The 26206-nt window shown below is 37.5% G+C and overlaps 1 protein-coding gene across 5 annotated transcripts in view; it reads right to left on the reverse strand.

The window, feature by feature from the left end:
* Positions 1-26206, reverse strand: part of DOCK10 (dedicator of cytokinesis 10) — a 358984-nt gene that overhangs the window by 95365 nt on the left and 237413 nt on the right. For all 5 annotated transcript variants that reach the window (XM_072617984.1, XM_072617982.1, XM_072617986.1 and 2 more), the window contains exons 9-18: positions 23717-23802; positions 23175-23258; positions 22898-23053; positions 15464-15685; positions 15158-15280; positions 13991-14073; positions 5230-5352; positions 2277-2356; positions 593-780; positions 9-74 (exon numbers count right to left, since the gene is read on the reverse strand). In XM_072617984.1, the coding sequence (XP_072474085.1) occupies positions 9-74; positions 593-780; positions 2277-2356; positions 5230-5352; positions 13991-14073; positions 15158-15280; positions 15464-15685; positions 22898-23053; positions 23175-23258; positions 23717-23802 (1211 nt within the window). The remainder of the gene's footprint in view (positions 1-8; positions 75-592; positions 781-2276; positions 2357-5229; positions 5353-13990; positions 14074-15157; positions 15281-15463; positions 15686-22897; positions 23054-23174; positions 23259-23716; positions 23803-26206) is intronic.

The raw sequence follows: 26206 nt of genomic DNA on the forward strand, positions 1-26206 counted from the left end.
TGGCTCACCTTCACTGGCTTGGCACCTTCTTCATCCGAGTTTCTGAATTCAATGCACACAGTTATGTTTCGTGCCTAAAATAGCAAGGGGATAGAGAAGTTATAATTTGTTATTCAGTACCATCACCAAAAAAAAAAATTCAAGTGTCTGAAATAAGTAGCCCCTATTCACACCGAAGAATACATTTCACATGACCTTCCTCATGGGGTTGAGAAACATAGGCGTAGATTCTGGGAACTTTTTAAACAGGTATTATACTCATTACACAAGACAAAAGTCCAAACACAATAGGATTTAGATGTGGCTTTTTTTTTGAGCACATTTAAAAGCTACAATAAAAATGTGGCCAAAAAATTTTTAGGATGAACTTCAGAAAAGATTGTTAGCATAAGTCACCAAATTGCATTCCCCTTTAAAATACCAAAGGGAATCCCACTGCAGTTCAAAAGTAATCGTTTTCCCTGAAATAGTTTTCTATTCTGAGCTCTTGGCATTCAGCACTTTGTAATTTCATTTTCCAGACAGGCTCCCTCTGATGTAGGTGTCATGAAGGGCAAAAAGTTTGAGGCACTCTCAGAAAAGGAAGGCTTACCTTGCTGAAACATTTCTGCCCATCATACTTGAGGTGCTTTGGGTAGACATAAATTTGGTTTTTATATACCCGATAAGGCCGGGAATACTTGGTTGAATCATAAACAAATTCTTCCACTTCTACTGTTGGCTCCTGTTGAACCATCACATCAAAAGGCTTGATGGGGGTAAAGGATGAGGTCACACAGTCTTCAAACAGAGAGAACATAAAACTATTAGTCAAGGGTTTATTCTTTTGGATCAACTTTTTCGAAGGGATTTCAGTACAACTTCTCAACTTAGAAAGTGTGTATTTGTGTGTGTGTGTGTGTGTGTGTGTGTGTGTGTGTACATGTATATATACAGATGTGAGTCCACTCCCTAACTGTGGAGGTCTCCCAAGGCATTTAATCTCCTACCTTTGTGTCTTTGTATAAACGACTGTCCTTCATTTTTGAAGTGAATTCCCTCCTCACCTGTGCCTCTTAGAATCCTTAATAATTCTGTAAATCTATGGCACTAAAGAAATGGCAGAGGAATGTCTCAAAGAAGCAAGCAACCTTCATTCATAACATTTCCAAAGATCCCTGCTTTCATACCCCAACTCCCACCAAATTTTGTGTGTGTTGTTGGGTAAATAGAATTGGCATTAGTCAACTGTAATATACTTTTTGTTAATAAAGAGCAGAATTCTAATGACTTCAAATAATGTTTCTCCTCTAAAGAAAATTCCAGTCATTCGTTTTGATGCGCATTTTTTGGTTCCTTTACTCAAGGACAGATAGAAGTCTTATTCCCCAAAGGAAATAGCCTAGTTCATGCTTCTCTCTCTCTCTCTCTCTCTCTCTCTCTCTCTCTCTCTCTCTCTCTCTCTTTCTCTCCTCTCTCTCAACAATCAATATTAAAATAATTAAGAGCAGATGGCTTGGATTAGATTCCCTACTATATCTCATGCTAAAATAATTGCATGGCAAAAGTCCAGGGGGGAAATGAGGATGGTTAAAGTAATGAAGATATCATGTCATGTTCTTCAAGTTCATAACACATCCAATATGATAATAATAGCTAGCATTTATATAGCACTTAGTGGTTTGCAAACAAATATTATCTCATTCGATTCTCCCAAACAACCTGGGGAGATGAGTGGTATTATTTTACAGGAGACTGAAGGAGATAGACATCAGTTGACTTGCCCAGGATCACACAGCTAATAAGAATATTAGACCAGGTTTGAACTCAAGTTTCCTGACTCCAGGTCCAGCACCTTATCTATCTACTGTACTACCTAGCTTTCTCTAATACCAAAGAAGGATGAAGACTGTCAAGAAGCAATTTTATAGAGAAAGCTACTATAGGCATGCATAGAAGAGATAAGGAATAATTCTATATAATTTATGCAAATTAATAAAACTTTTGACCATACTAAGAGGAAGAGAATTTCCCTTAATTGTAATGAGAGGGGTCTGGTTTCACACTCTGTTAACTAGTTCTGCTCATATAGGTGGCGAGGATACAGATCATATATTTGGCTATGGTGTTTGCTCTATGTATTTGCAATAAGCCTTGGTGGAGACAGAAGCCATACAATAATGTTAGCACGATGACAGTTTTGATTTTAACCTGTCTCTCCAGATCTCTGCTCTCGTCCAAAGAAAATCAGAATTAATTTTTAAAAGAGTACAATCAATGATGATGACTTATCATACTTGGATGCTCCAAAGGTATATTTTCAACTATAATATCCAGGCTTCCAGGGATGATCTGCGTTTTGCTTATCTTGTCTGCCCTAGAAACAAGAACATACAGCAAGAGAAAACAAATGAAGAGAAAAATGATGAATTACCACCAAAACACAGGAACAAATTAGTCCACTCTTCATTACTCATGACAAAGTTGGGGAACTTCTTGCACAGAATATAGAATACCACAAATAATCTACAACACTTTAGTATAATTTAGTTTATCTCATTTCTGTAAATGAGAACCTGAAATGATCCTGAAAGAGGTAGCTAGGGAAGAGTCAAAGCAGAGAAGTTAAGTGAACACTTGCTATCTTTTTCTACTGTAACTATGGATTTTTTTTCTCTTAGAGTTACTTTTATTGATGGAAGGAACTGTTGATTTGGAAACTCCTCCCCACTGATAAAGATGCTCACATTGTCTATAACTTGGATTCTTAGGGAATTACCTAGGAGCACCAAGAGCTATGGCCCCAAAGCTAGTATGTATAGAGTTATACAGCTAATGCTAGAAGGGATGTCCCTCAAAGGCCAACAAGTCCAATTTTCAGATTTTGCAGGTGAGGAACTTGAGACCCAGGTGACTTGCCCAAGTCTTTGCATTAAGCATCAGAGATGGGATATAAATCCAAGACCTCTAAGTCAAGAGCTTGAATTCTCTGTACTGTATCTTACAGTGTCAAAGGTAGGTCATGAACTCAGGTCTTTGATACTCTAAAAAACTAGCCTACTATGTACTATGCCACACTGTCTCTTACTTAAAATTATATATGTTTATCTACATTTATATCTGAGTCTCTGTTTCTCTAACTATCTATCCATTTGGACAGACAACTGAGCAATCCAAATAATTTTATATATAAACCAGACTTCAGAAATTCATCAGAGTATGTAGTTATTGATTTAGGTAGGTAAAATTTTTCTCTATTTAAGTGGTTGTTTAGACTGTAGGTTAATAGCTGCATGTTACAAAGCTAGTTTGTATGATTCTTAGGAAAATTCCAGAACAGATTATTAAAGAGATGGCTAATGAGTGTCCAGAAAAGGAAGCAGAGATTGCAAGGAGCCAACATGGCTTCATCAAGGACAATACATGACAGAGTAACATTATTTCTAATTTTGTCAGGATTACTGAACTAGTGGAACAAGAAAATGTAAAGGTGGTTTACAAAGACTTTAGCAAAGCATGTTGTTAAAGTTATTTCTTACTATTGCTGTGGAGAAGATGGAGAGATGTATAGCAGACAATAGTACGCTTAGATCTTTTTGGAATTGGATAAATTATTTGTTTCAAAGAGTTATTACAAAAGATTTGGTTTGATGACAACTTGTCATGAGATCTCCAGTGAAGAAGCCCAGGGATCAGTACTTGTTCTTTTTTCCATTAAATACCTTAATCAAGGATTTGGAAAAATCTGTATCTGGCATACTAATGAATATGCAGATGATATAAAATTTCAAGAAATGGCTAACACAGTGGATCCAAAAAGATCTTAAGACCAGTACATTGAGCTGAATATAATGAGATGAAATTGAGTATGAATAAATATAGTCTGACACAGGTTAAAAAATTCATAAATACAGAATGATTGAGAAATTTAAGAAAGTAGTTTGCCTGACAAAAGTTCTTGGGGTTTTAGTGGAATGTATGCTTAGCATGGATTAGCAACATGATTCAGCAGCCCCAAAACTAATACAATCTTGGGCTGTATTAAGAAACATAACTTCCAGGAATAATGTCTGTCCTGTCTAGACGACATCTGGATGACTGTTCTGTTCCAAATAACATAGTTTAAAAAGGACATTAATAATGTGGAGAGTTATCTAGAAGAGGACAACTGGGGTGGTGAAGGGCTTTGACTCAGTCAACAAATAAGCATTTGTTAAACAACTACTATGTGGAGGGTATCACAGTAAGCTCATATGACATGGAGATTGAATGAAGAAAGTAGATATGTTTATATTAGAGGAATGGTACGTGTGTGTGTGTGCGTGTGCATGTGTGTGTGTGCACGCATGTTTTTAAGTATTTGAAGTGATTTACATAGAAGAGGGATTAGATTTCTTTTGCTTGAACCCAAAGGATACAACTAAAATTCAGGAATCAAAGTCACAAAAAAGTCAAATTCCGACTTGATGGCAGGAAAACAAAACAAAACAAAATTTCCTAATCATTAGAACTATCCAAAAATGTAGTGGGTTGTCTTGGTCCCCCCTCTGGAGTTCTTTAAGCAGAGAACTTATCAGGCATGTTAAATTAAGGTATTGGTTGGAATAGATGGCCAATGGGAACCTTTCAACTCTTAGATTCTCTGAATGAGTTTTAAGAAAGACATATCCTCAACTAAGTTTCCTAGGAATAAAAATCAAGACTCTAGTCCCATTGTTACATCACTATCAGTTTTGCTAAATGCACTCTTTTTAGAATTCTCTTATTGTTCATTCTCACGCATCGAGAGAAAACTGTTTAATAACTAAAAATGGAGGAGAATAGGAAAGGATCTCATCCTGGCAGGTAAAGATGAATGCCCATCATACAATTTGAAAACCTGTCATTAAAACTCACATGAACAACAAGTAGACTTTGTAGGTGGATAGTGAATTCACTGATGTCAAATTCTCATAATTGTTTCCTTTTTCCTACTCTGACAGTCAGTGGTTTAATTTTCCTATCTAGTAGCACTCCAGTACTCCTTAACACTTCAAACCCCATCTCTGTTCTTCTGGAACACTTGGTTTAGAAAGGTACAGCCCAATAGATTGTGAAATAACATGATCACCCTTCGTGGTTGAGTGAGATTTTGCTACAGTTTGAATATTAAATTAATTGAGAGTTTGGTGCCTTTCTATAATGACCACATGGAAATCATCAAAATATTGCCAAGTCTTGCCTCATTACAACAGTGCCCAAAATTCATACCTCCTATAATCTGATACCAGTTTAATCAGGTCTTCAGTGGAAATCTTGCTACTTTCTTGCTTGTATAGTGGAGAAAATCTTGAGTCCCTGTCCACGTTCCCTTGGTTATCCTTAAATACTGATCTGCAAAAAAATGATATCATGTTAGTTTAGCTTTATTTTTGGAGTTGTGATTTGAGAATTTACAAATCCAACTTTAAGGACAAAAAGTATTATTAAAGGAAAAGTCATAGCTATCGACTCTGGTGCCTAGGTGAGCAGTACATGTCCTCAAAGTTTGGAGCACAAGGTCCAATGATCAATGACAGAAATTAGGACACATTGGGTCTTCTGATGGGGTGGCTACAAGAAAAGGCAATGCCATTGAAGAGAGGAATTCACTTGGACTGCTGCTGGGGGCACCAGTAAGGGCAGTAAAAAGCTTACTATTGGGCAACCATTATTCTAACTATTCTGACTTAGGACAGCTCTTTACGTTGGCTGAAGAAGTACCAGTGATGTTAGGTGCTCTCCAGATTTTGGCATTCTGGTGCACAGCCCCATCTTTCTCAGAGTTATGATTAGAAGCCCCAGTGAAAAAATCTTCTTTTTCAATATCATTCCGTTGTAGCAATTTGTCTTATCTTTAGAAGGCCAACGTGATAGAACCAATATGGGGTCAGAGAACTCCTGTGGACTGGACAAAGGGAGGGGGCAAGGGAGAAGTTTGGTCATTCCCCTCCACAATAAATAAATGTCTTCACTCTTCACACTGTTTAGCAAATTTCCTGTTGCCAAGAAGAATTTTCATGCCACTGTTTTGATTAGTGGCTGCCTTTATCAGAACACTATTTCAGGGAAGTTCCAGGTACCATGCTTTATTTCACAACCTGCAGTCCTGTGGACTCTTTCTATTCAGTCAGTTGGCTGCAGCTCACGTACCCATTACTGTCCCCCTCTCGACCGTATCCTCTCAAAATGTGGAACTACGAAATGCAATCAAATCAATTGTGACATAGTTCCTAGGTGGTATATACTTCTCTTGTGGCCACTTTCCCCTGTCCTCAATACACCTGTAACTTTCTAGACCAATGTGTCCCACTTTGGCTACTAATTAATTCCCTTTGTAGGTAGTCTTCACCATCAGAATGTAAGGTCCTTGAAGCAAATATTGTCTTTACTTTTGTATTTGTATTACTAACATTTGATACAGTGCTTAAAACACAGGAAGTCCTCAGTAAATTTTTTTTTTAATTCATTCATTCTTTTTTTTCTTCATTCATTCATCTTGACCTAAAAGCCTTAAGAACACTGGGGAGAAGGCTGAACATGAGAGTTGGAACTAGATTTATATTCCTTAATAAAAATCACATTTTAACTCACATTTAAAACTCATCATTTTGGAAAATCTTATTTCAGTATCTCTAGTTTTCCCAGGGTAAGTAGCTTGATAGGTAGACGATAGGAGAACTTGGTGAATTTGGCAGGTGCCGAGAATTAGAACTCAGATATTTTCAGTCAAGATAGATATGTTGTCTTTTTCTTTTTTAGTACAGGGGCAAAGGTGAGACTAGGGCATGTGAGTCAATGAGCATTTCAGGCTATAGAATAAAGGACACAGACCCAAGTTGCTTGTGTTTCTCTTCCTCCCTCCTGGTATCATAGTGCCACCCTACTAGGGCCATGAAAATATCTGTTAGGAAATTTATTTCGAGTTGAATAATGGTGAATTTGGGAATCGTAGCCATGGAGACAGCACCTCTACTAGAGAACGGGCATGTCTGAGGGCAGGAATGATGTCTTATCCAAACTTTGTATTTCCTCTAGCCTTTAGCACAGGACTCTCTACGTAGTAAGAGCTTAATAAATGTGTGCTGAAAGAATGAATGAAATGCCTATGTTAGTTTTTATTCTTTCATAACAAACAAACAAAAAAACCCTGAACACTTATCTATAATTAAATTTGGACTCAATGGTCCTAGGTTCAAGCCCTGGCTATTTTACTTACTAATTCTGTGATCTCTGTTAAGTCACTTAAACACTCTGTGACTCAGTTTCCTTAATTGTAAAATGAGGGAGTGGTACTAAATGACCTCAAAAGTCTGGCTGAACTTTAAATATATGATTCTAGTGTCAGGAGGATATTAGATTTGAATTTCTGCTAATGTGTGTACCCTATTTGGGACACTTCATTACTCTTTAAGTCCTTCAAACTCAAGTTCCCTTGTTTTTTATTTTTTTTAATAGACCATCAATCACAAGATCACATTTTCTTACATAATATGAAAAAAAGGTGATGAAAGAACAGGCCAAGCCTGTTCCCAGAAGCAGTAAGTTTCGATGAGCATAACCAGCCCTTCTAATTTTTTCTGTTCTATTTTACAATTTAAAAAATGCAAGACAATAAATCTGTGTAGGACAAAACCATTTTAAGCTTAAATGTTACACCAGGTTTCACCTCAGGTGATTGGCATGTTGGAAGCAATATGACATTTGTTTCTCACTCTACAGGAATATTAATTCAATTCAATCAATAGCTTTTTTGTTATCTAGTCATCCCAAAGACTCTGTTCTCTAGAAGACTACATCAAATCTCTGTAGGACAAATTGTTGATATGTTCACCCCCATCCCCGCCAAAGGATGTGCTCATGTAGAGTTCTCAAAAGACCTGAGCTCATCACAAGAATGAACAAATGCTCTTACAGTCCTTCAGTTTCTCTCTGTACTGGCTTGGATCTCTCCTTCACGCTGATCTCATTCCTTCCTGTAGCAAGTCTTTATGTATGCACATCTTTCTCTCCATTAGATTGTAGATTCCTACCAAGTAGGTTGTCTTGTTTGTGTTTGCATTCCCTGGGTCTAGCACAGTGCCTCATTAAATGTTTGGTGAATTCAAAATAAATTCAAAACAAAGCAAAAAGTTAAATAAGAGTGGAGCAAATTCTGAGGGTGGGGAAGCCTCAAATCCAATGACTTATTTCATCAATTCATAGAATCATAGCTAGAAGTGATATTAGAGGTCATTTAGTAAAATACCTTCATTTTACAGATGAGGAAACCAAGGCTCAAATAGGCTGCGGTAAATGTTTGAGGAAGGATTTGAACTCAGGTCTTCCCAACTCCAGGTCCAGCACTGTCAACTATACCACACTGCTTCTTATAAATTAGTATGATGTTATGTGTAAATAGGAGAGGCAGTATGATATAGGGCAGGTTTGGGGAACCTGCAGCCTCAAGGTCGCATGTGGTTTTCTAGGTCCTTGGGTACAGCCTTTTGACTGAGTCCAAGTTTTACTGAACAAAATCTTTTATCAAAGGGATTAGTTCTGTAAAGTTTGGATTCGTTCAAAGGGTTGCACTTGAGGACCAAGAGGACCATATGTGACCTGAGGCCTCAGGTTCCCTACCCCTGATATGGGGGATAGAGTGCTGAGCTTAGGATCAAGAAGATCAGGGTTCATATTTCACATTGACACTTATGAAGTATGTGACTCTAGGCAACTTACATTCCTTCCATGTACTGCAGACAAGGTTACTAAGCCATATATCTTTTGTGATTGGTGTTGGTAAAGGGGCTTCCTCTACTGGAAATTCCCGAATATAATGAAATCACAGACCCTGATGCATTTAGGGAGTCTTTCTATCAAAAGGAAATCCTACTTTGGACCTTAGGGCATATCTGGTAACACACCCATGAGGTCCTCTGGCACACACAAATCTTCTTGCCTAACCCCGCATCTGACACCCATAATGCTCAGTGGATCATTGAATGAAATGCACAAGGATGTATCTGTCCTGGAATACTGTGTAATGTTTTGATGTCATGGTGTACTTTGTAGGAGATAGAACTCTCATGGTTGCATTTGCTTTACTGAATCAAAAGTTTTCATTGAAGCAACAAATAATCAATACATGTATGGAATATATTTTCTAGACTTTCAGTCGTTTATGTGGCCATAAAGATGTGGTTATGAAAAAGCCCTCCCATCTGTCTGGTTCTCTGGTTTTATTTATTTGTTTGCTTTGGGTTGGGCTCATGATTGCAGTGGGATATGGAACTCCTGGTATGGAAACTCCCTTCTTTATGCTAATTGGCACCTATTCTGATTCTTATAACTGGAGACCATTCATTGTCTGAGGCGCTGAGAAATTAAGTGACTTGTCCAGAGTCACATCACCAATATATATAAGAAATGGGACTTGAGCTCACTAGGTCTTCCTGATTTCTGAGCTAGCTCACTACACACTCCATGTTTCTTCTTTTCCTGTTCATAGAAGGTAACTTCAATGCATATTTGTCATACTAGATTTAGTCATTCTGAACAAATATTTGATAGAAATAAGAACATAGGTCTAAAGGTTGGTGGCTGTCATTTTATTTTTGCATGACATTTTCCATTCTTTGGAAACTTTTCCTTCTTTTAGAGATTTCCAGAAGCAATTGCTGAATGTTTTGAAAAATTAGGTGACCTAAGCATGCTTGTCCTTTGTATGTACTTGATCAGATCTAAATACTCTTGTAGGCTTCATCTTCTCCTAACAAACCATAGAAATAGATTCTTGTGGTCTGTGTGTAGAAATAGGGGGTTGGAAAGGGAAGTGGAAGTAGGTGCTGAAAATGATCACCAAAATCACTGGTCACAGCTGTGAAACAAGCAAAATCAAGATAGGACAGATGTGTTGGGTTGGAGGGGACATAGGAGAACTCAAGGATAGGGGAAGGTCAAGAGGATGATTCATGGAAACCGGTGAAGGCTGAGAGTAAAAAGAGAGAAAAAACTTTAATGAATGAATAGCTCAAGTTGTAGATTGGTATCCCTGAAATACAAAAAAGAATACTCTATCAGCTAAATAAGAAGCAGTTATCAGGTGGCATGTATGTATATACTAGGCTATGTACCAGGTGTTGTGCTAGGTATAGAAGAGGAAGTTTTTATGGTCAAGGAATGTCATATTTGTGTATCTGTATGCCCAGTGCCTACAGCCAGAACTCCTAGCATATAGTAGGCAGTTAACAAAGTCTTATTGATTGATCTCTAGTGTACTGATAATGGGAAAATATGGATACAGGTCACGCAGGACTAGAAGGTGTAGAGAGACTGCAGTACCTCTCATGACATGAATTATTTAAAGCACCAAAGCAACCAAGATTGAGGATATAGAAGAGCATCATCCCAATGAAGGAATTAGAATGCAAGAACTCATCCTAGTTTGAAAGGAATATGATGACAGGCAGCACTTTATGGTGGAAGGAACACTCAATTTAGACTGATCTGTTTTGCCTCTGACATCAGTGGTGGAACCAAGGGCTGAACTTAATTTCTCTGTTTCGCACTCTCTTCATCTATAAAATGGGCATAATATGAATACCCGCCTTACCAGGTTATTGTGAGGATCAGATTAGATAAAATATATTATGTATTTTATAAAACAAAACACTAGGAAAAAGTTATCTATTTTTATTACTAAGGAAAAATAAAATCTGACTATTGGATCAGACTGTCAGAGGAGGCTGGCTTTAGAAGAAATCAGGAAGGGATTCTTGCCCACTAGATTTAGAAGTATTATTTTTCAAAGAGACACTGGAATAGAAGTTTCATCTTCACGCTTGACAACTTGATACATATCTAAGGGTCAAATCTCTGTCCAACAAATGAGTGGTAAAAATCTAGCAAAGGCCATCTGCATCTGCTCTTATGATTAGCTGAAATGAAAACATTTTCATTGTGAAATGGCACCACAGCTGGCATCCCATCCCCCTGCCAAAAAAGGGGCCAAGTGCCAAATTCTTTTGGACAGAAGATTTTTCATACGTGATGAGAATCAAATGTCATCTCAACTAGAACTGGGTAAAAACAATTCCAGACCATTCAGGGTTTTTTTTCCATGAATTTATGAGGTGTGAGCTACATTATCACTTCTACCACACTCTGGTAATACGGTTGACTTCAGTCATGTTTTAGAATAAAAAAAAGCAACATTTCAAAATTAGCATTCTTCTGAATAATATAAAGGGAAAAGAAAAATTTCTAGAGCGCCGCCATGACAATAAGATTCTGGACAAACAAGATTATTAAGTGAAATGACGCAAGTATATCAAGTTTGGTAAAGTTATGACAATTTCCATTTAAAACATTTGCCCACAAAATAAGAATATTTTTTAGAAACTCTTCGTTCTTTCTCTTTCTTCTCTCTCTCCCTTTTCTTTGTCCCCTTCCCTCCCCCCAACACACACACACACACACACACACACACACACACACACACTCCTTTAGTAAATTGTTCTACATACATTATGTCCTTTGATTCTAACAACAACCCTGAGAAATAGGAACAGTCATTTACAGATAAGAAACATGATGCTCTGAGAGGTTAAGCGATTGGCCAGAGTCACAGAGTTACTGAGAGTCTGAGGCAGTATTTGAACTTGGTTTTTCTTGACTCTAAATGCAACTCTCTATCCATCATGTGGTACTATTTCCATGATATAAAGGAGCTTGAGAAGACATTTTAAAGCATTTGTGGTTTGACAAGCCACATGGTCTAATAGGAAATCTTTAGTATAACCATATATCCTCTCATTGACCATATAAGAAAGATATCATCCTATTAGTTGCTAGACACTATTAATTTGATGTAATTCAAATACATACTTGCCTCAGACTGGTGGTGTATAATGTTTTCTTAGTCTACTTCAGGACCACTAACCTAATATTACTATAGCTGATGATGGTGGGATTTGTTGGCTTTTCTGTCCCACGAGTATAATTAGTTCTATTGTCAGGGATACTTAACTCAGTTTGTCTCCTTGGAAACTCTATTGGACTTTTTGCCAGCTTATTATATTAGCCTTAATTTAAATTGAATAATTATTTCTGTCTGCCCCCAAATCTTCTTATGGTCTCTTTTATGGATTCAGTCTTGACCTCATTCTCCCCTCATACCATCCTGTTGATATTCTAGATTTGAAATAAATGTCACAGAACTTCTCCACAAAGGTGGCCTTGTCAAGTAGTAGATTCTACTTCTCCATTTATCTTAGAAATTATATTGGCTTCCTTGAAGAAAAAATACAGCTATATTGTAATCTTCCTGCATCTGACTATTTTACAAATCAGGCAGGGATATCATCTGGTCGCTACTCTTCAGAAAAGGCACTATCATTGGGAAAGAATATCCCTATTATTGATCCAGATGGTTTTCTACTCAAAAAGTATGTGATAGAAATTCAATTCAATTCAGCAAACATTTATTAGATACTGACTATGGGTAAGACACCACACGGAGCACTAGGAATGGAAGCATAAGAGATGATGCAGCTTCTGTCTTCAAAGAATTTAAAATACAGCAGACAAAATTAGACACGTGCACAAAATTTGGAGCAACAGAAACAAGAAAAGGTTAGAGTGACATATTTTTCCAACTTAAGACAACTTAGGAGGTTGGAAGAGAGGTCTGTAGTACCAGCTGTGAGCTTTGGAGGTGGCTCTAATAGTGGTGGCAGCAGTTTGGAAACTCTCCCAGAGACAGTAAGGGGGTCAGACAACTGATCAGAAAGAGATTACAGGGGACCCTTTCCTGACACTGGGTGCAGTTGGCACTGATTAGTGACCCTATTGCCTATACACAATGTTGGGTCATACTTCTAGGGTAGAGAGCAGTGCTTTTGGCTGGTCACAAGGGAGCAGGAGCGCTGGTTGCAATTCTGAGGCAAAAAGAGCATTAACATTTATAGCTACAGGACAGCAGAGGTCCTAGTCACAATTCCAGGACTAAGAAAAGTGCTAGTCCTTGTGGCTGCCAGGAAGCAGGGTCTCTTCTTAGGTAAAGACCAGAGAACAGACCAGGATATCAGTGACCACACCTGTCCCTGGATCATATGACCTTGGAAGCACAAAAAACTGTGTTTTTTGTTCAAAACTAGTTCTGAAAACAATAGCATGAAAAAATCTGAAGTTTGAGATGGTGCCTCCCCACCCCCAGGTGATCAGAGCCCAACTTTAACAAAAAATTCACTCAGGAAATGAGCAAACAACACAAAATAATTTGACCATAAAAAGCTAGTATGGTGGCAGGGAAGACCCAAACTCAGAAGAAGACAATAATGTGAAAATAGCTACAAGCAAATCCTCAAAGAAAAATGCTAATTGAACACAAACTCAACAAGAATTCCTAGAAGAGTTAAAGAAAGAAATGAGAGTAATAGAGGAAAAATTGGGAAAAGAAATGAGAGTGATACAAGGAAATTATGGAAAGAAAATTAACAGCTTGGTAAAAGAGGCACAAAAAATATGGAAGAAAGTAACACCTTAAAAACAGAATTGGCCTAATGGTAAAAGAGGTATAAAAGCTCATTGGAAAAAAAAAATTCCTTAGAAATTTGAATTGGGCAAGTGGAAGCTAATGACTCCAGAAGACTTCAAGTCCAGAAATCATCATCATAATAGGTAGCATTTATATAGTACTCTATGGTTTGCAAATCATTTTACAAATATTTTATTATTTGGTCTTAACAACCCTGGGAGGTAGGTGTTGTTACTGTCATTATTTTTACAGATGAGGAAACTGAGACAATAAAGGTGAAATGTCTTGACCTGGGTTGCATGGGTAGTCAATGTGGGTGAGGCTGGATTTGAACTCAGGTCTTCCTGATTCTTGACTCAGTGCTGTAGCCACTATACCACCTAGTTGCTTTCATCTATTATGCCATAGAGAAGGCCAGGTTCTCTGGTCTTTTTCTAGTTATTAAGTGAAATTATGCAAGTAAAATAGTTAACATACCTCACTGCCCAAGCAAATGGCATGTGGTATTTTCCCAACTTGCTGCAGAACTGCCTATTTGACTTTAATATCTTCTGCACATACTAAAAAAGAGGAAAACAAGTTAGCAATGAGCATCTAGTAACTTGTATATGGAAAATTATGATTAACCAATCAATAAGTATTTCTCAAATACTTCCTATGGGCCAGATATAATTTTAGACTCTGGAAATACAAATATAAAGAATGAAACACTCCCCACTCAAGAGGAACTTGGTTTACAATGAGGGAGGGGCAACACCTAGATATATAAGCACGTTCAAAATAAATACAAAAAAATCCATACTATATAAGGCAGTTTGGGAGGGGCACCACCAGCACTTAGCGGATCAGGAAAGGTTTTGTGCAGAGGGTGGTATTTGAGCTTTGTCTTTTTAAAGGAAGAATGGGATGAGGTAAGAAGGGAATGCTTTCTAGGCATGGGGGATGGATCAATACAAAGACAAGAAAGTGGAACAAAGCAAGGGCAGTCTGGCTGACTTGCAGAGTATGAGAAAGGGAGCAACAGGAGATTGGAAAAATGACTTGAAGCTTCACTGTGAAGGGCTTTAAAAGCTAGATAGAAGAGTAAATATTTTATCTTAGAGGCATTTTTTCTCTTAAATTCACCTACTTATTAGCATCATAAAAGTTCATTCTAAGTGCTTTTCTATCCCGTGGATTCAGTTATCCTGTGGATCAAATGATGCCCCTTCTGTGCAGAGGGAATTTTACTCCCTCCCTCTCACTCCTGGATCCCATGGGCAATATCTTTCTCTCCAACACTGGCTTTTTACTAATTAGGAAAAATCTTCTTCAATATAGAAAGTAAAGATTTCTCAAATTCATAGCCTTGGCATACACAATAACTTTACTCTTTCTTGTTGTAATTCATATTGAAGGGAGTACTATTAAAACATTAAACATTACTCAAATGGAAAATTCTTCATGCACTCAAATCCAGTTGCTCTACAATAACTTTTCCATGCAAAACGTATTATTTTTTAATCTTCATGAATATTTCACTAATGGGATATTTTTCCAAATTTGCTTTTCAAATATGAGGACTGACCAATGAGCATTTTGTTTTCTTGTCATTTCTTTTAAGGAATAAAAAGGAAGAAATGTTGAAGAAACTATGGTAATTACCTTGTTGGAATCTGGATTTTTAATATAAGGTTCAGCACCACTGGCGATATTTCCCATAAGCACTTTTTCAATCTTGGCCACCAAAACAATGTCAGAGTGTGGGTTACTTACAGAAAATATAGCCTATATGAATAAAATCAAGGAACATTAATAAGTACCTACATTCTAATGAAGTTGTTTGCAAAGTTCCACTTAGAACAGAAACTTCATGACATCCTTATTTGGTCCCCCCAAAGAATCCCATTTATTAGTAAAAACAGAGTTACAAAAATCTCCTGCACAGTCAAGGGGAAACAAAATGGAGACCTGCTTTGGATACTTCAGCCATTCTTCTGGAAATCCCTTGACATGTGGTTCTTCTGAGTGTCTGGGGCTAACTGTGTCAATGTTGCCATTTTCCAAGGCCACTGAACCACCTGAAACCATCTGTCGAACAAGTGTGTGGTTCAGATCCACATTAAAATCTGCAGAAATCTTTCTATTGTCTCTGGTATCATAAAGGGCCAGGCTCACGAAGAAAGGTTCAATCTGGAAGCAAAATCAAAGACCAGATAGTTAATAAAACATTCCCCACCTAGACATGCCAAGTTGTCTATAGGAGCAGGAAGTCACATGAGGAAGACAACGGTGATGTTAGAGACAATGCTTTACTTAACAGGAAGAACTCAAGAAAATTTTTGACCTAGTGTGATCCTGAGATTTCTTTCTCTTGGCAGAAAGTTTCATTTAATAAACTTTTGTTAAACACTTACTGTATACATAAAGCAGTATTCTCAGTGTTGGGAAAGATGGAGAATAATACAGTGCCTACTTTTAAGCAGCTACTAGGACAGATATAACTTTTATCTAAAGAAGCATAATTCTAAGTAGAATGTTATATAAATTAAGCAAAGGAGCAGTCAAGATAAGGTACTCTAGGAAAAATTGAGCAAAAATAAAAGCTAACATTAATATATGCCATGCATTGTACTAAGCAGTTAACAATTATTATCTCATCTCATTCTTACAACAACACTGGGAGGCAGATGCTATTGTTATCCACATTTTACAGATGAAGAAACGGAGGCAAACAGAGGTTAAGTGACTGGGCCAGGGTCACATAGCTTGTAAGTGTCTAAGGTCAGATTTGAACTCAGGAAGGTGAGTCTTCCCAATTCCAGGCCCTGCACTCTATCCACTGCTCTACTTAGCTGCTCCTTCAGGTTGGTCATCCCCCAGGACTATGGTCAAACAATTTGGTATAATGGAAAAAAATGCTAAATGTAGGGTCAAAATAACACTACATTCAAATCCTTCCTGAGACATGTTACTGAACAACCTAAAGACTTAGTTTTCTCATCTATAAAATGAGGTTAATAACATTTGGATCTCAGATTTAGAGAAGGATGAGACCCCATTTTATAGATGAGAAAATAGAGGCATAGAGGGTAAATGACTTCCCCAGAGTTCCATAGCCATTGTCTGAAGCAGGATTCTAACTCTGGTACAGTGGAAAGAAAGAACACTGTATTTCAAATCAGAGGACACAGGCACAAATTCCAGCCTTGCTACTTATTACCTGCCCTTCTCTTACCTGCTCATGTTTCTGTAGCTGTCAAATGAGGAGGCAGACTTGATGACCACTAAGCAGACCTTTCAGGTCTAAATCTTTGCTTTTTGCATGCTGCATGGCACATAGCATGGTACCTTAGACTCAATATATATTTTTAGATGACATTTTGTTGACTCCTCTACCCTTTTCAATTTCTAAACCTCCCCTGCTCTTGTCCCAGAATCAAGGTTTGGCCTTAAAAATGGTATTCACTCTTTTCCTTGCTCCCTCCAAAGCATTTGCCCACCTTTGTTTCCTTTCCCTCAAAATTCTTAGAGTTACCCTTTTTATAAACAACAGCAGACTCCCAAGAGCCCCCAGACCCAATTTTAGGAGATACAGATATAGTCTATATATCTTTATTTTTGGCAGCTTTAGCCTCACTTAGGATGAAAATAAAAACAACAGGCTAGCTGGATCATTTTTACAGGGATATAAATAGATGTTCTATGGTTTCCACATCACAAAATACCATGATCTCCCAAGAAACCAAAACTGGAGGTCATCCAAAGGACAATAAAAAGATGCTGGGTGGATGTAAGTCGGATGCAGCCCATTACAAACTACAGATTCTATGAAGAAAATTGCATGAAAGACAGAATCACAAAAATGTGTGACAAAATGGAGGGGTGGGCCAATCATGTAGTAAGAATGGGAAAAATATATGTGTAGGCTATGTGTTCTTTCAGCACTCAAGTCAAGACACAAAGACAATGGCCTTCAGCACATGGGATGGATACCCCCTGTGGGAAATTGATGGTATGACATGGATAGGAGTTGCATAGAATAAGAAGGGTATGGATGAGTTGCAATCTGTGCTGTTGGAAGGTATAGCCACATGGATGAAATCCATGTATTTATTGGAACATAAATAGATATGGGAATCTAAAGATGAAAGAAATGCCTATCATGTACAACATGACTAAATGCACACTTGGCATGATGGTACAAGCACTAAACTTGGAGCTGTGAATACAGTGATGGACCTACAGTCAAGTAGACCTGAGTTCAAGTATGGCCTCAGACACTTACTAGCTGTGTGACCCTGGGTAAGTTGCTTAATATTTATTTGCCTCAGTTTCCTCATCTATAAAATAATAGCACCTACATTCCAGGGATGTTGTAAAGATCAGCTGGAATATCTGAAGAATGCTTTGCACATTTTCAAGCTCTATATAAATACTGTTGTTGACTTTATGTTCCAGCCCTTATACTTACTAGTCAAACCACTAACCTCTCTGAGATTATTTCCTCATCTGTAAAATGAGGATAATAACATCCCTTTTACCTCCCTCACAAAACTGTCATGAGAAAAGTACTCTTTAGGAATTATATTACTATAGAAGTATAATTATTACTTTTTGAAATCAGTGAATCGATTTGGCTATGCGTTATTGGCATATCACCCCAAAAAAATGTGTAACAAAAGAAGGCAGCTAGATAGCACAGTGGATAGAGCACTAAGCCTGGAGTCAGGAGTACTTCAAATCTGACCCTGGACACTTACTAACTGTGTGATCCTGAGCAAGTCACTTAATCCTGTTTGCCTCAGTTTCCTCATCTGCAAAATGAGCTGGAGAAAGAAATGGCAAACCACTCCAGTATCTCTGCTGATAAAAGCCCAAATGTGGTCATGAAGACTTGAACATGGCTGGAAAATGACTCAAAACAAAAGAGAACCAAGAGATTTTGCTCCTGTCTAAAATCTGATAGTTTGTGGGGTTAAATCATTTCCCCTGAAATAAATGTACTTGTAGCTCATTTAGGCAAAGTCTGAGGTGACACAGTTCACTTATAACAGGGCTGGGAAATAGGACTTATAACCTGCAACCTGTTTGTAACCAGCATCATACATAGGCTACATGAGAACCAGAGATTTAGAATGGACTGGAATGGATTTTAGAGGCCACGTAGTCCAGCCCTCTAATTTGACAAATAAAGAACTTCGGTCTAGTGATGTCAAATGTTTTGGCCAATGTCACACAGAAGGTAATTGGCAGAAGTATAGTTCAGCCTCTGACTCTAAAGTCAGTACTCTTTCCATGACGCTATCTCCCATTGAAGCTACAACTAACATTCAAGATATTCAATGAAGGGAAGCAACATATAACAGAGAACGAGTCGGTCTCACGTTCAGAAGGGCTGGATTCCAGTTTTGTCTCTGATACATCCTGGGGGCTTTTACATACATCTTCTTTAGGCCTGATAACAATCTTTTTGTGCAAGTCTTTTTTATTATTATGTTTATTTTTTTATTTATTATCTCCATTTTATATTTGGTTAAATTGAGAAAAAAATTAATGACTGGACCATGGTTATATAGACAGTAAATATCTGAGGTAGGATTCAAACTATCCCAAAATAAAAATTTTATACATTTATTAGTATAATAATATCAATAATAAAGTAAATGTATTATTTATACACTTATTACCAAAGTAATCTCATTTAAGAAATTTTTACACTGAGGACATAGCCTGGCCAAGGCGCACAGAAAACTATGTGAGCAATAACTGAGACAAGTCTTCTTGACTCCAAGTCCATATGTATATGTGTATATATCTATATCTATATCTACACACACACATACACACACATATCTGTTGTTCAGTAGTTTTCAGTTGTATCCAACTCCTCTTCATTTGGGGTTTTCTTGGCAAAGATACTGGAGTGGTTTGCCATTTCTTTCTCCAGATCATTTTACAATTTTACAAATGAGAAAACTGAGGCAAATAGGGTTAAATGACTTATCCAGGTGCTACTAGGTGGCTGGGGCCAGATTTGAACTCAGGAAGGTGAGTCTTTCTAATTTCAGGTCTGGGACTCTATCCACTGAGCCACCTAGCTACCCTGTTTATGTCTATGTCTATGTCCGTGTCTTTGTCGGTGTCTATGTCTACTTCTGTCACCCCCCCCCCACACACAAACACACATATATAGTTTCTAGCTCTATCATCTATATATCTAAATTGTCTCTATCTCTACATCTCTATCCACCTATCTATCTATATTAATATCTCATGCTATATGACTTTTAAACATACAAGACCACCCCAAGATAAAATTTTATACATCACCAAGGTAATCTCATTTAAGAAATAGTTTGGACTGGGGATATAGCCTGACAATGGCTCACTGATATAGAAAACTATGCGAACAATAACTGAGACAGAAATATATATATATATACACATATATATATATATATATATACACACACACATATATATATATATGTAATGCCAAGGAAAAGAAAAGATTTTAATGTTTTCATCTCATGTAATTGTTGCCTACTGAATTTTATTTCTATTTACCTGAATGAAAATAAATGATTGACTTTGAGAACCTGTTGAAAATTAAATCTCCTATGGTGAAGGGGTTTATTCAATTTGATCCCTCTTTTCTTCTCAAAAGTCAAATATATTTCCTTCAGTTCCAGTCTTGTGTCTTTCAATAAGACTTTGAAAATAATGAAGTGTTCTTAGTCTCGGACACAGGGTTTTTATGTTTGCAATGTAGATTTTCTCTTTTACTTCTTCTTTTAAATAAGCCAATGAAAATTTAAATATATCCCAAATGCAAATAAAGCAGTAATGGAAATTCTACATTTCACCAGTCTTCCTGTTTTTATTAAGGGATCCGAGCTTAACTGCAAAAACAGCAATATGAACACATCATTTATTTTATCGTCTAACAAACTCCACACCATAAGCTTATTTTTCCTATTGATTTTTTTTACATTCGTTTCAAAATTTTTTTTGTTTCAAATTGTCTCCATCTTCTCTACCATCCTTCTCCCACTCACTGGCAATGCAAGCGATATGATATCAATTATCTATGTAAAATCATGCAAAATGTATTTCCATATTAGCAATGTTGGGAAAAAAAACAAGAAAAAGCAAGAAACATAATGAACATGAAAAAAGCATGCTTCAGTCTGCACTCAGAGTTCATCATTTCTCTCTCTGAAAGTGGATAGCATTTCTCCACATGGGTCTTTTGGAATTGTCTTGATCAGAGGAGCTAAGTCTTTCACAGTTAATCATCCTTACAACATCGCTGTTACTGTGTACAATGTTCTCCTGGTTCTGCTCATATCTCTTTGCATCCATTCGTATATGTCTTCCCAGGTTTTTCTGAAACCACCCTGCATGTCATATCCTATAGTATAATACCATTCCATCACAATCATATACCACAACTTGTTCAACCATTTCCCAATTGATGGGCCATATTGTATGCTTATTAAGGAATGGCTAAAAGAATTATGATAGATGAGGTAATGAGATGAGAGGAATTGTTTTAGACAATCCCAGGAAGACTTATATGAACTTATGGAGATTGGAGTAAGCAGATCCAGGAAAACAATACATAAAATAACCGTTAACACTGGAAACACAACCTGGAAACTTTTAAGAATTTTGATGAATTCAATGAATAAACATGATGCTTGTAGACCAGCGATATAACATGTTATCCATCTCTTAACAGAAAGGTGATGGATTCAGAGTAGAGAATGAGGTATGGTCAATGCAGGAATTTTTTTGCTTAGCTACATATATTTATTCAAAAGGTTTTGTTTTCCTTCCTTCCTTCCTTCCTTCTTTCCTTCCTTCCTTCCTTCATCTCTTTCTTTCTTTCAAAATGGGGGTCAGGAAGATGGGAGAAAAGGAAAATTTTTTTATTAATTGAAAATAAAATTAAATCCAAAAGGTTCCTTCCAAAGCAAAAATTAGTCCCTTAGCAAAGAGTTCAACTCAGGCTTTGAAAACAACAATATGATTCAAAAATGTCTATTTGCTTAAAAAAATTGATTTTTTTTTAAAGCAGAAATGTTTGGGAGAGAAGAGAAAAATAGATATTAGATGGGGGTTTTTATTTAAAATTGCAAATTATCTGTCATTTAATCAGTGTCAGGAATTGCCTATGTAGGGACTAGCTCTATTGCAGATCATCAGTTATGGTCTCAGTAGACAAGACCTAGGTCAGGGGTGGAGAACCTGAGGCCTAGAGGCCACATGTGACCTTCTAGGTCCTTGGGTGTGGCCTTTTGATTGAGTCCAAGTTTTACCAGTCAAATCCTTTTATTAAGAGGATTTGTTCTGTGAAGTCTGGATTTAGTCAAAGGGCTGTACTTCAGGACATAGAGGGCCATATGCGGGCTTGAGGCCACAGGTTCCCCATTCCTGACCTAGGCATGTTCCTGAGGCCCCCTCAAAGCTACCAGAGAGTCATATTGCTAGTAAGGGGTCAGATGGTGTATTGAATTCAGGTCTTTCAGACTAACCCATCACTGTATTCACTATGTATTACAAATAAATATATTAGAAATCAGAATCTATCCAGGGGCCTCATTAATGTGCAAATAATCAACCACTTATTTTTGTAGCAACACAATTTTTAGAAGACACTGTTATCAACTAGTGTACACTGTGTAGAAGAGAAAATATTTTTTTTCCCTTTCTACTAATTAGAAACTGCTAGTTATCCCCTCTTTCTTCCAATATAACCCATATACTGGCCACTTCACATACACATATACACATATACACATATGTATATACACACGCACACACATACTCATGCTGCTGCTGCGCAGTTGTCTGGTCCTTTGGTTGTGACTGATTCTTCATGACCCCATGGACCATATAGCATGCCAGACCCTTCTATCCTCTGCTGTCTCTTAAAGTCTGTCCAAGTTCCTGTTTCCATCATAATATCCGTCCATTTCATCCTTGCCACCCCCTTTTTCTTCTGCCTTCAGTCTTTCATACACACACTCATATCCCCACCCAATTTCAGAATATAAATAAAAGAGCTCCACTTAGAGAGTTGGAATCTGAAGGCAGAGGATACATGCCAAATAATTAAAAACTGTTAGAAACACACCTTTTCCTTTGATGCATTATGTTGGAACAATGAGGAACGTTTTTCTGGCTAGAGACCATGTGCAGAGATTTACTAGCTGCTATCTCGCAGTATGAGGGGGATGTCTAGAAACTCTAGAGGTTATTAAGCCCAACCTGAAAAGAAGCGATATAACCTGGGGCAACAGGGCATTAGTTAATCATGATTAAAACTGCAGTTAGGAAGGTCATTTCAAGGTGCTCTTGATATATCAATAGATGAAATAACCAATACCAACTTACGTTAGTCAACGGATCATTTTCATTCTCAGTGACACATCCCTGAAGATTTAAGTTGAGAGATTTACAAACAGTCATAAATCTCTTGGCTGTCTTTTCTTCAAATGGCCTGATCGTGGATTCTGTTTCCAAAAGATCCTTTTTCTGAAGTTTTAAGGCCTTAACAAAAAAAAAAATTTGAAAAATTGGCTCACCTGTCATGCACTTCTACATTCTCAATCTAAATGATAATCTGATTTTATAACCTCACGTTTGTTAAGTGCAGTAAAGTCTAACTTACGTCTATGTCTGGATCCAGGGAAAATAGATTTAGCCTCTCCATATTTCGAGACATTTTAACAGTTTCTTCTGTTTCTGTGAGGTACTGTAAAAAGCAAACAAATAAACATTCATGGACATTCAGATATCTGTGACATTCTTCCAAGCCCTCGTTTTCCCATTGTATCCCACAAGAAGTCATTCCCTCACCGACATCCCTGATTCCATTTTTGGGTCAAATCTTGGAAAACTTTCATATTCTATTTTTTTTTTAACTTGGACATGTTCAGTTGCTGATATACACTTGAGAATACTGGAATTCATTTTGGAGGGAGTATCTCCATATAAATCTTATGTTAAAGATTAAATATCTTTTATAAAACCACAGAAAGTTGGATCTTGAAGGAACCTTAAAAATCATCCAACTCAAACTATCCATTTTAAAGATGGAGAAAGAAAAGTAAAATCAACTTCATGAGGTTACATGTAGGAGCAAACATGACTGAAAACTCTTCTTGGCATAATTATCCTCCCCTCCCTTACCCCACACCCTCAGTTAATTACTTTTGCAAATTCTGGATGCAAGTTGTTCTCTGAAGAATCTGTTTCCTCTGATGTGCATTCACAAGTCATAGAATTTTCCAGAGAATCTTGAAATGACACATTAGAAAACCAAATCATTTAAAAATTATTTATTTAGCATTTTATTTTCCCCAGTTGCATGTAAAATATTTTTTAACATTGGCTTTTAAAATTTTGAGTTCTAAATCCTCTCCCTTCCTCCCTCCCCACCCCTCTCATTGAGAAGGCAATCAGTTTGATATAGGTTATACATGTGCAGCCATGCAAAAATAGTTCTATGTTAGTCATATTGTAAAAGAAAACATAGATCAAAAAAGCCACATCCCAACAACTCAAGAAAGGTAAAGTAAAAAAAAAAAAAGTATTGCTTTCATCTATAATCAGATACCACCACTCTTTCTCTGCAGATGGATGGCATTTTTCATCCTAAGTCCTTCAGAGTTGTCTTAGAGCACTGTATTGTTGAGGAAAGTTAAGTCCACAGCCAATTATCTCATAATATTGCCATTACTGTGTACAAAGCCCTCCTGTTCTACTCTTTTCACTTTGCATCAGTTCATGTAGATCTTTACAGGTTTTTCTGAGAGCATTTAGCTCATCAAGAAAAACAATCATTAATGTTAGCTAGTGCTAACATTAGTACACATCACCCAGCTTGGAATTGCAGACTGGGTACATTCCTTCCCACTCAGATCCTGCTCTGTATTAATTAAAGTGTATTGTATTTTACCTCTTCCCTTTACATCACAACCTATGGGTCCATGCCCCCTTATGTGTACCATGAAGGTCTTGTAATTGCTGCCCACTGGGGATGCTTCCAGTCCTAGCCCTATGATTCCATGATTCTCACCTCCCAGGCTGCCTCTTGTTGGCACTTCTGATCTTGTATTTGTCTCCAGGGCTTAGATTTGCCCCTGTTCAGAGTTACCACAGGGGTCACCCTCCAACCCCACCGGTCCTGCACTGTAGGACAGGCTATCAGAAACCTTTGTGTTTTGAGAAGATTATCAGATCTACTCCCCTTAGAGTTTGAATCATTCAGTTTAGGTCTGGGCACTGCCCTTGTTTGAAACCAGGGCTCTCTAGCTGCTTGGACACCTTATGTAGACACCGTCAACAAAATCATCTCTTTTCCTTTTCTCTTTAGCCTTGGTTATGTCAGAAAAAGGTGCAGAAGTGATATGAAATATCCACGTATGAGGAAGAAGGAAAGGAGAGAAGAAATGGGTTCTAAGATTCTGAGATTTCCTCTTCTCATTCAGGCAAAAGGTATAAATGTGCTTAAGCTATTTATACCGGAAGTTCTCTTCTCTCCTCTATCAGACTTCTAGGTGGCACAGTGGATACGGAGTACTAGACTAGGAGTCAGAAAGACCTGAGTTCAAATCCTAACTCAGATGCTGTGTGATGCTGCACAAGTCACTTAACCTTTCCTTGCCTCAGTTTCCTCAACTGTAAAATGGGGATAATAATAGTATCTACCTCACAGGTAGTTTGTGAAGATCAAATCAGATAACATTTGTAAAAAGTGCCAGGAACCTACAATATGCTATGTAAAAGATTATTCCCATGTCCTTTCCCCATGCCCCTCTCCTCACATGAGACAATTAGAGGAGATGAATTACAAGGCTATTGTAATAGTCCAGGCAATGAGGTGATGAAGGTCTGAACTACAGCAGCGGTTTTGCGAATGGAGGGAAGAGCCCATTTTGGGAATGCAGAAGCAAGATTTGGCAACAGATTAAATTTATCTAGTGACTGAGGGTGACAAATAGAGAATATGATGTATGTAATATGATATGAACTTGGAATGCATGTATGTAACACGATATGATTTTGGAAATGTGCAGGATGGTGGTGCCTTTGACAGAAATAGGTATATTTGAGATGTTAGAGAGCCTGAGGAAAAGAGAATTAGTTTTGTTTTGGATGTGTTGAGTTTGAGATGCACATAGGACATCTAGATGGAAACATCCCAAAGGCAGCTGGTAAGGTGTAACTGTATTATAGCTGAGAGGTTAAGACCAGGTATATCTGGTTAACATCTGTGCAGGGAAGAGTCCTTGAGATCGCCAAGTGAGATAGTGCAAGGCAAAAGGAGAAGAAGGCCTGAGAAGGAAACTTGGGGGACACCCCTGGGCAAATCATGTACGTGAACTAACAAAGGAGATTTAGGAGCAGCTGACCAGATAGGAGAGCACCAAGAGAGAACAGATTTGGAAGAAAAGTTGGAAAAATATCTAACTAGAGGATTCATTTTCATTGAACATATCTTAAAATATTAATAATCTTATTGTTCAGTTGAGTCTGACTCTTTATGACCTCATTTGGGGTTTTCTTGGCAAAGATATTAGAGTAGTTTGCTATTTGCTTCTCCAACTCATTTAGCAGAAGTCCAAGGTTAAGTGACTTGACCAGGGTCACGTAGTTTATAAGTGTCTGAAGCTGGATTTGAACTCAGGTCTTCCTGAT

The sequence above is a fragment of the Notamacropus eugenii genome, chromosome 6 (genome assembly GCF_028372415.1).
Source record: "Notamacropus eugenii isolate mMacEug1 chromosome 6, mMacEug1.pri_v2, whole genome shotgun sequence".
In the NCBI taxonomy this organism is placed as follows: Eukaryota; Metazoa; Chordata; class Mammalia; order Diprotodontia; family Macropodidae; genus Notamacropus; species Notamacropus eugenii.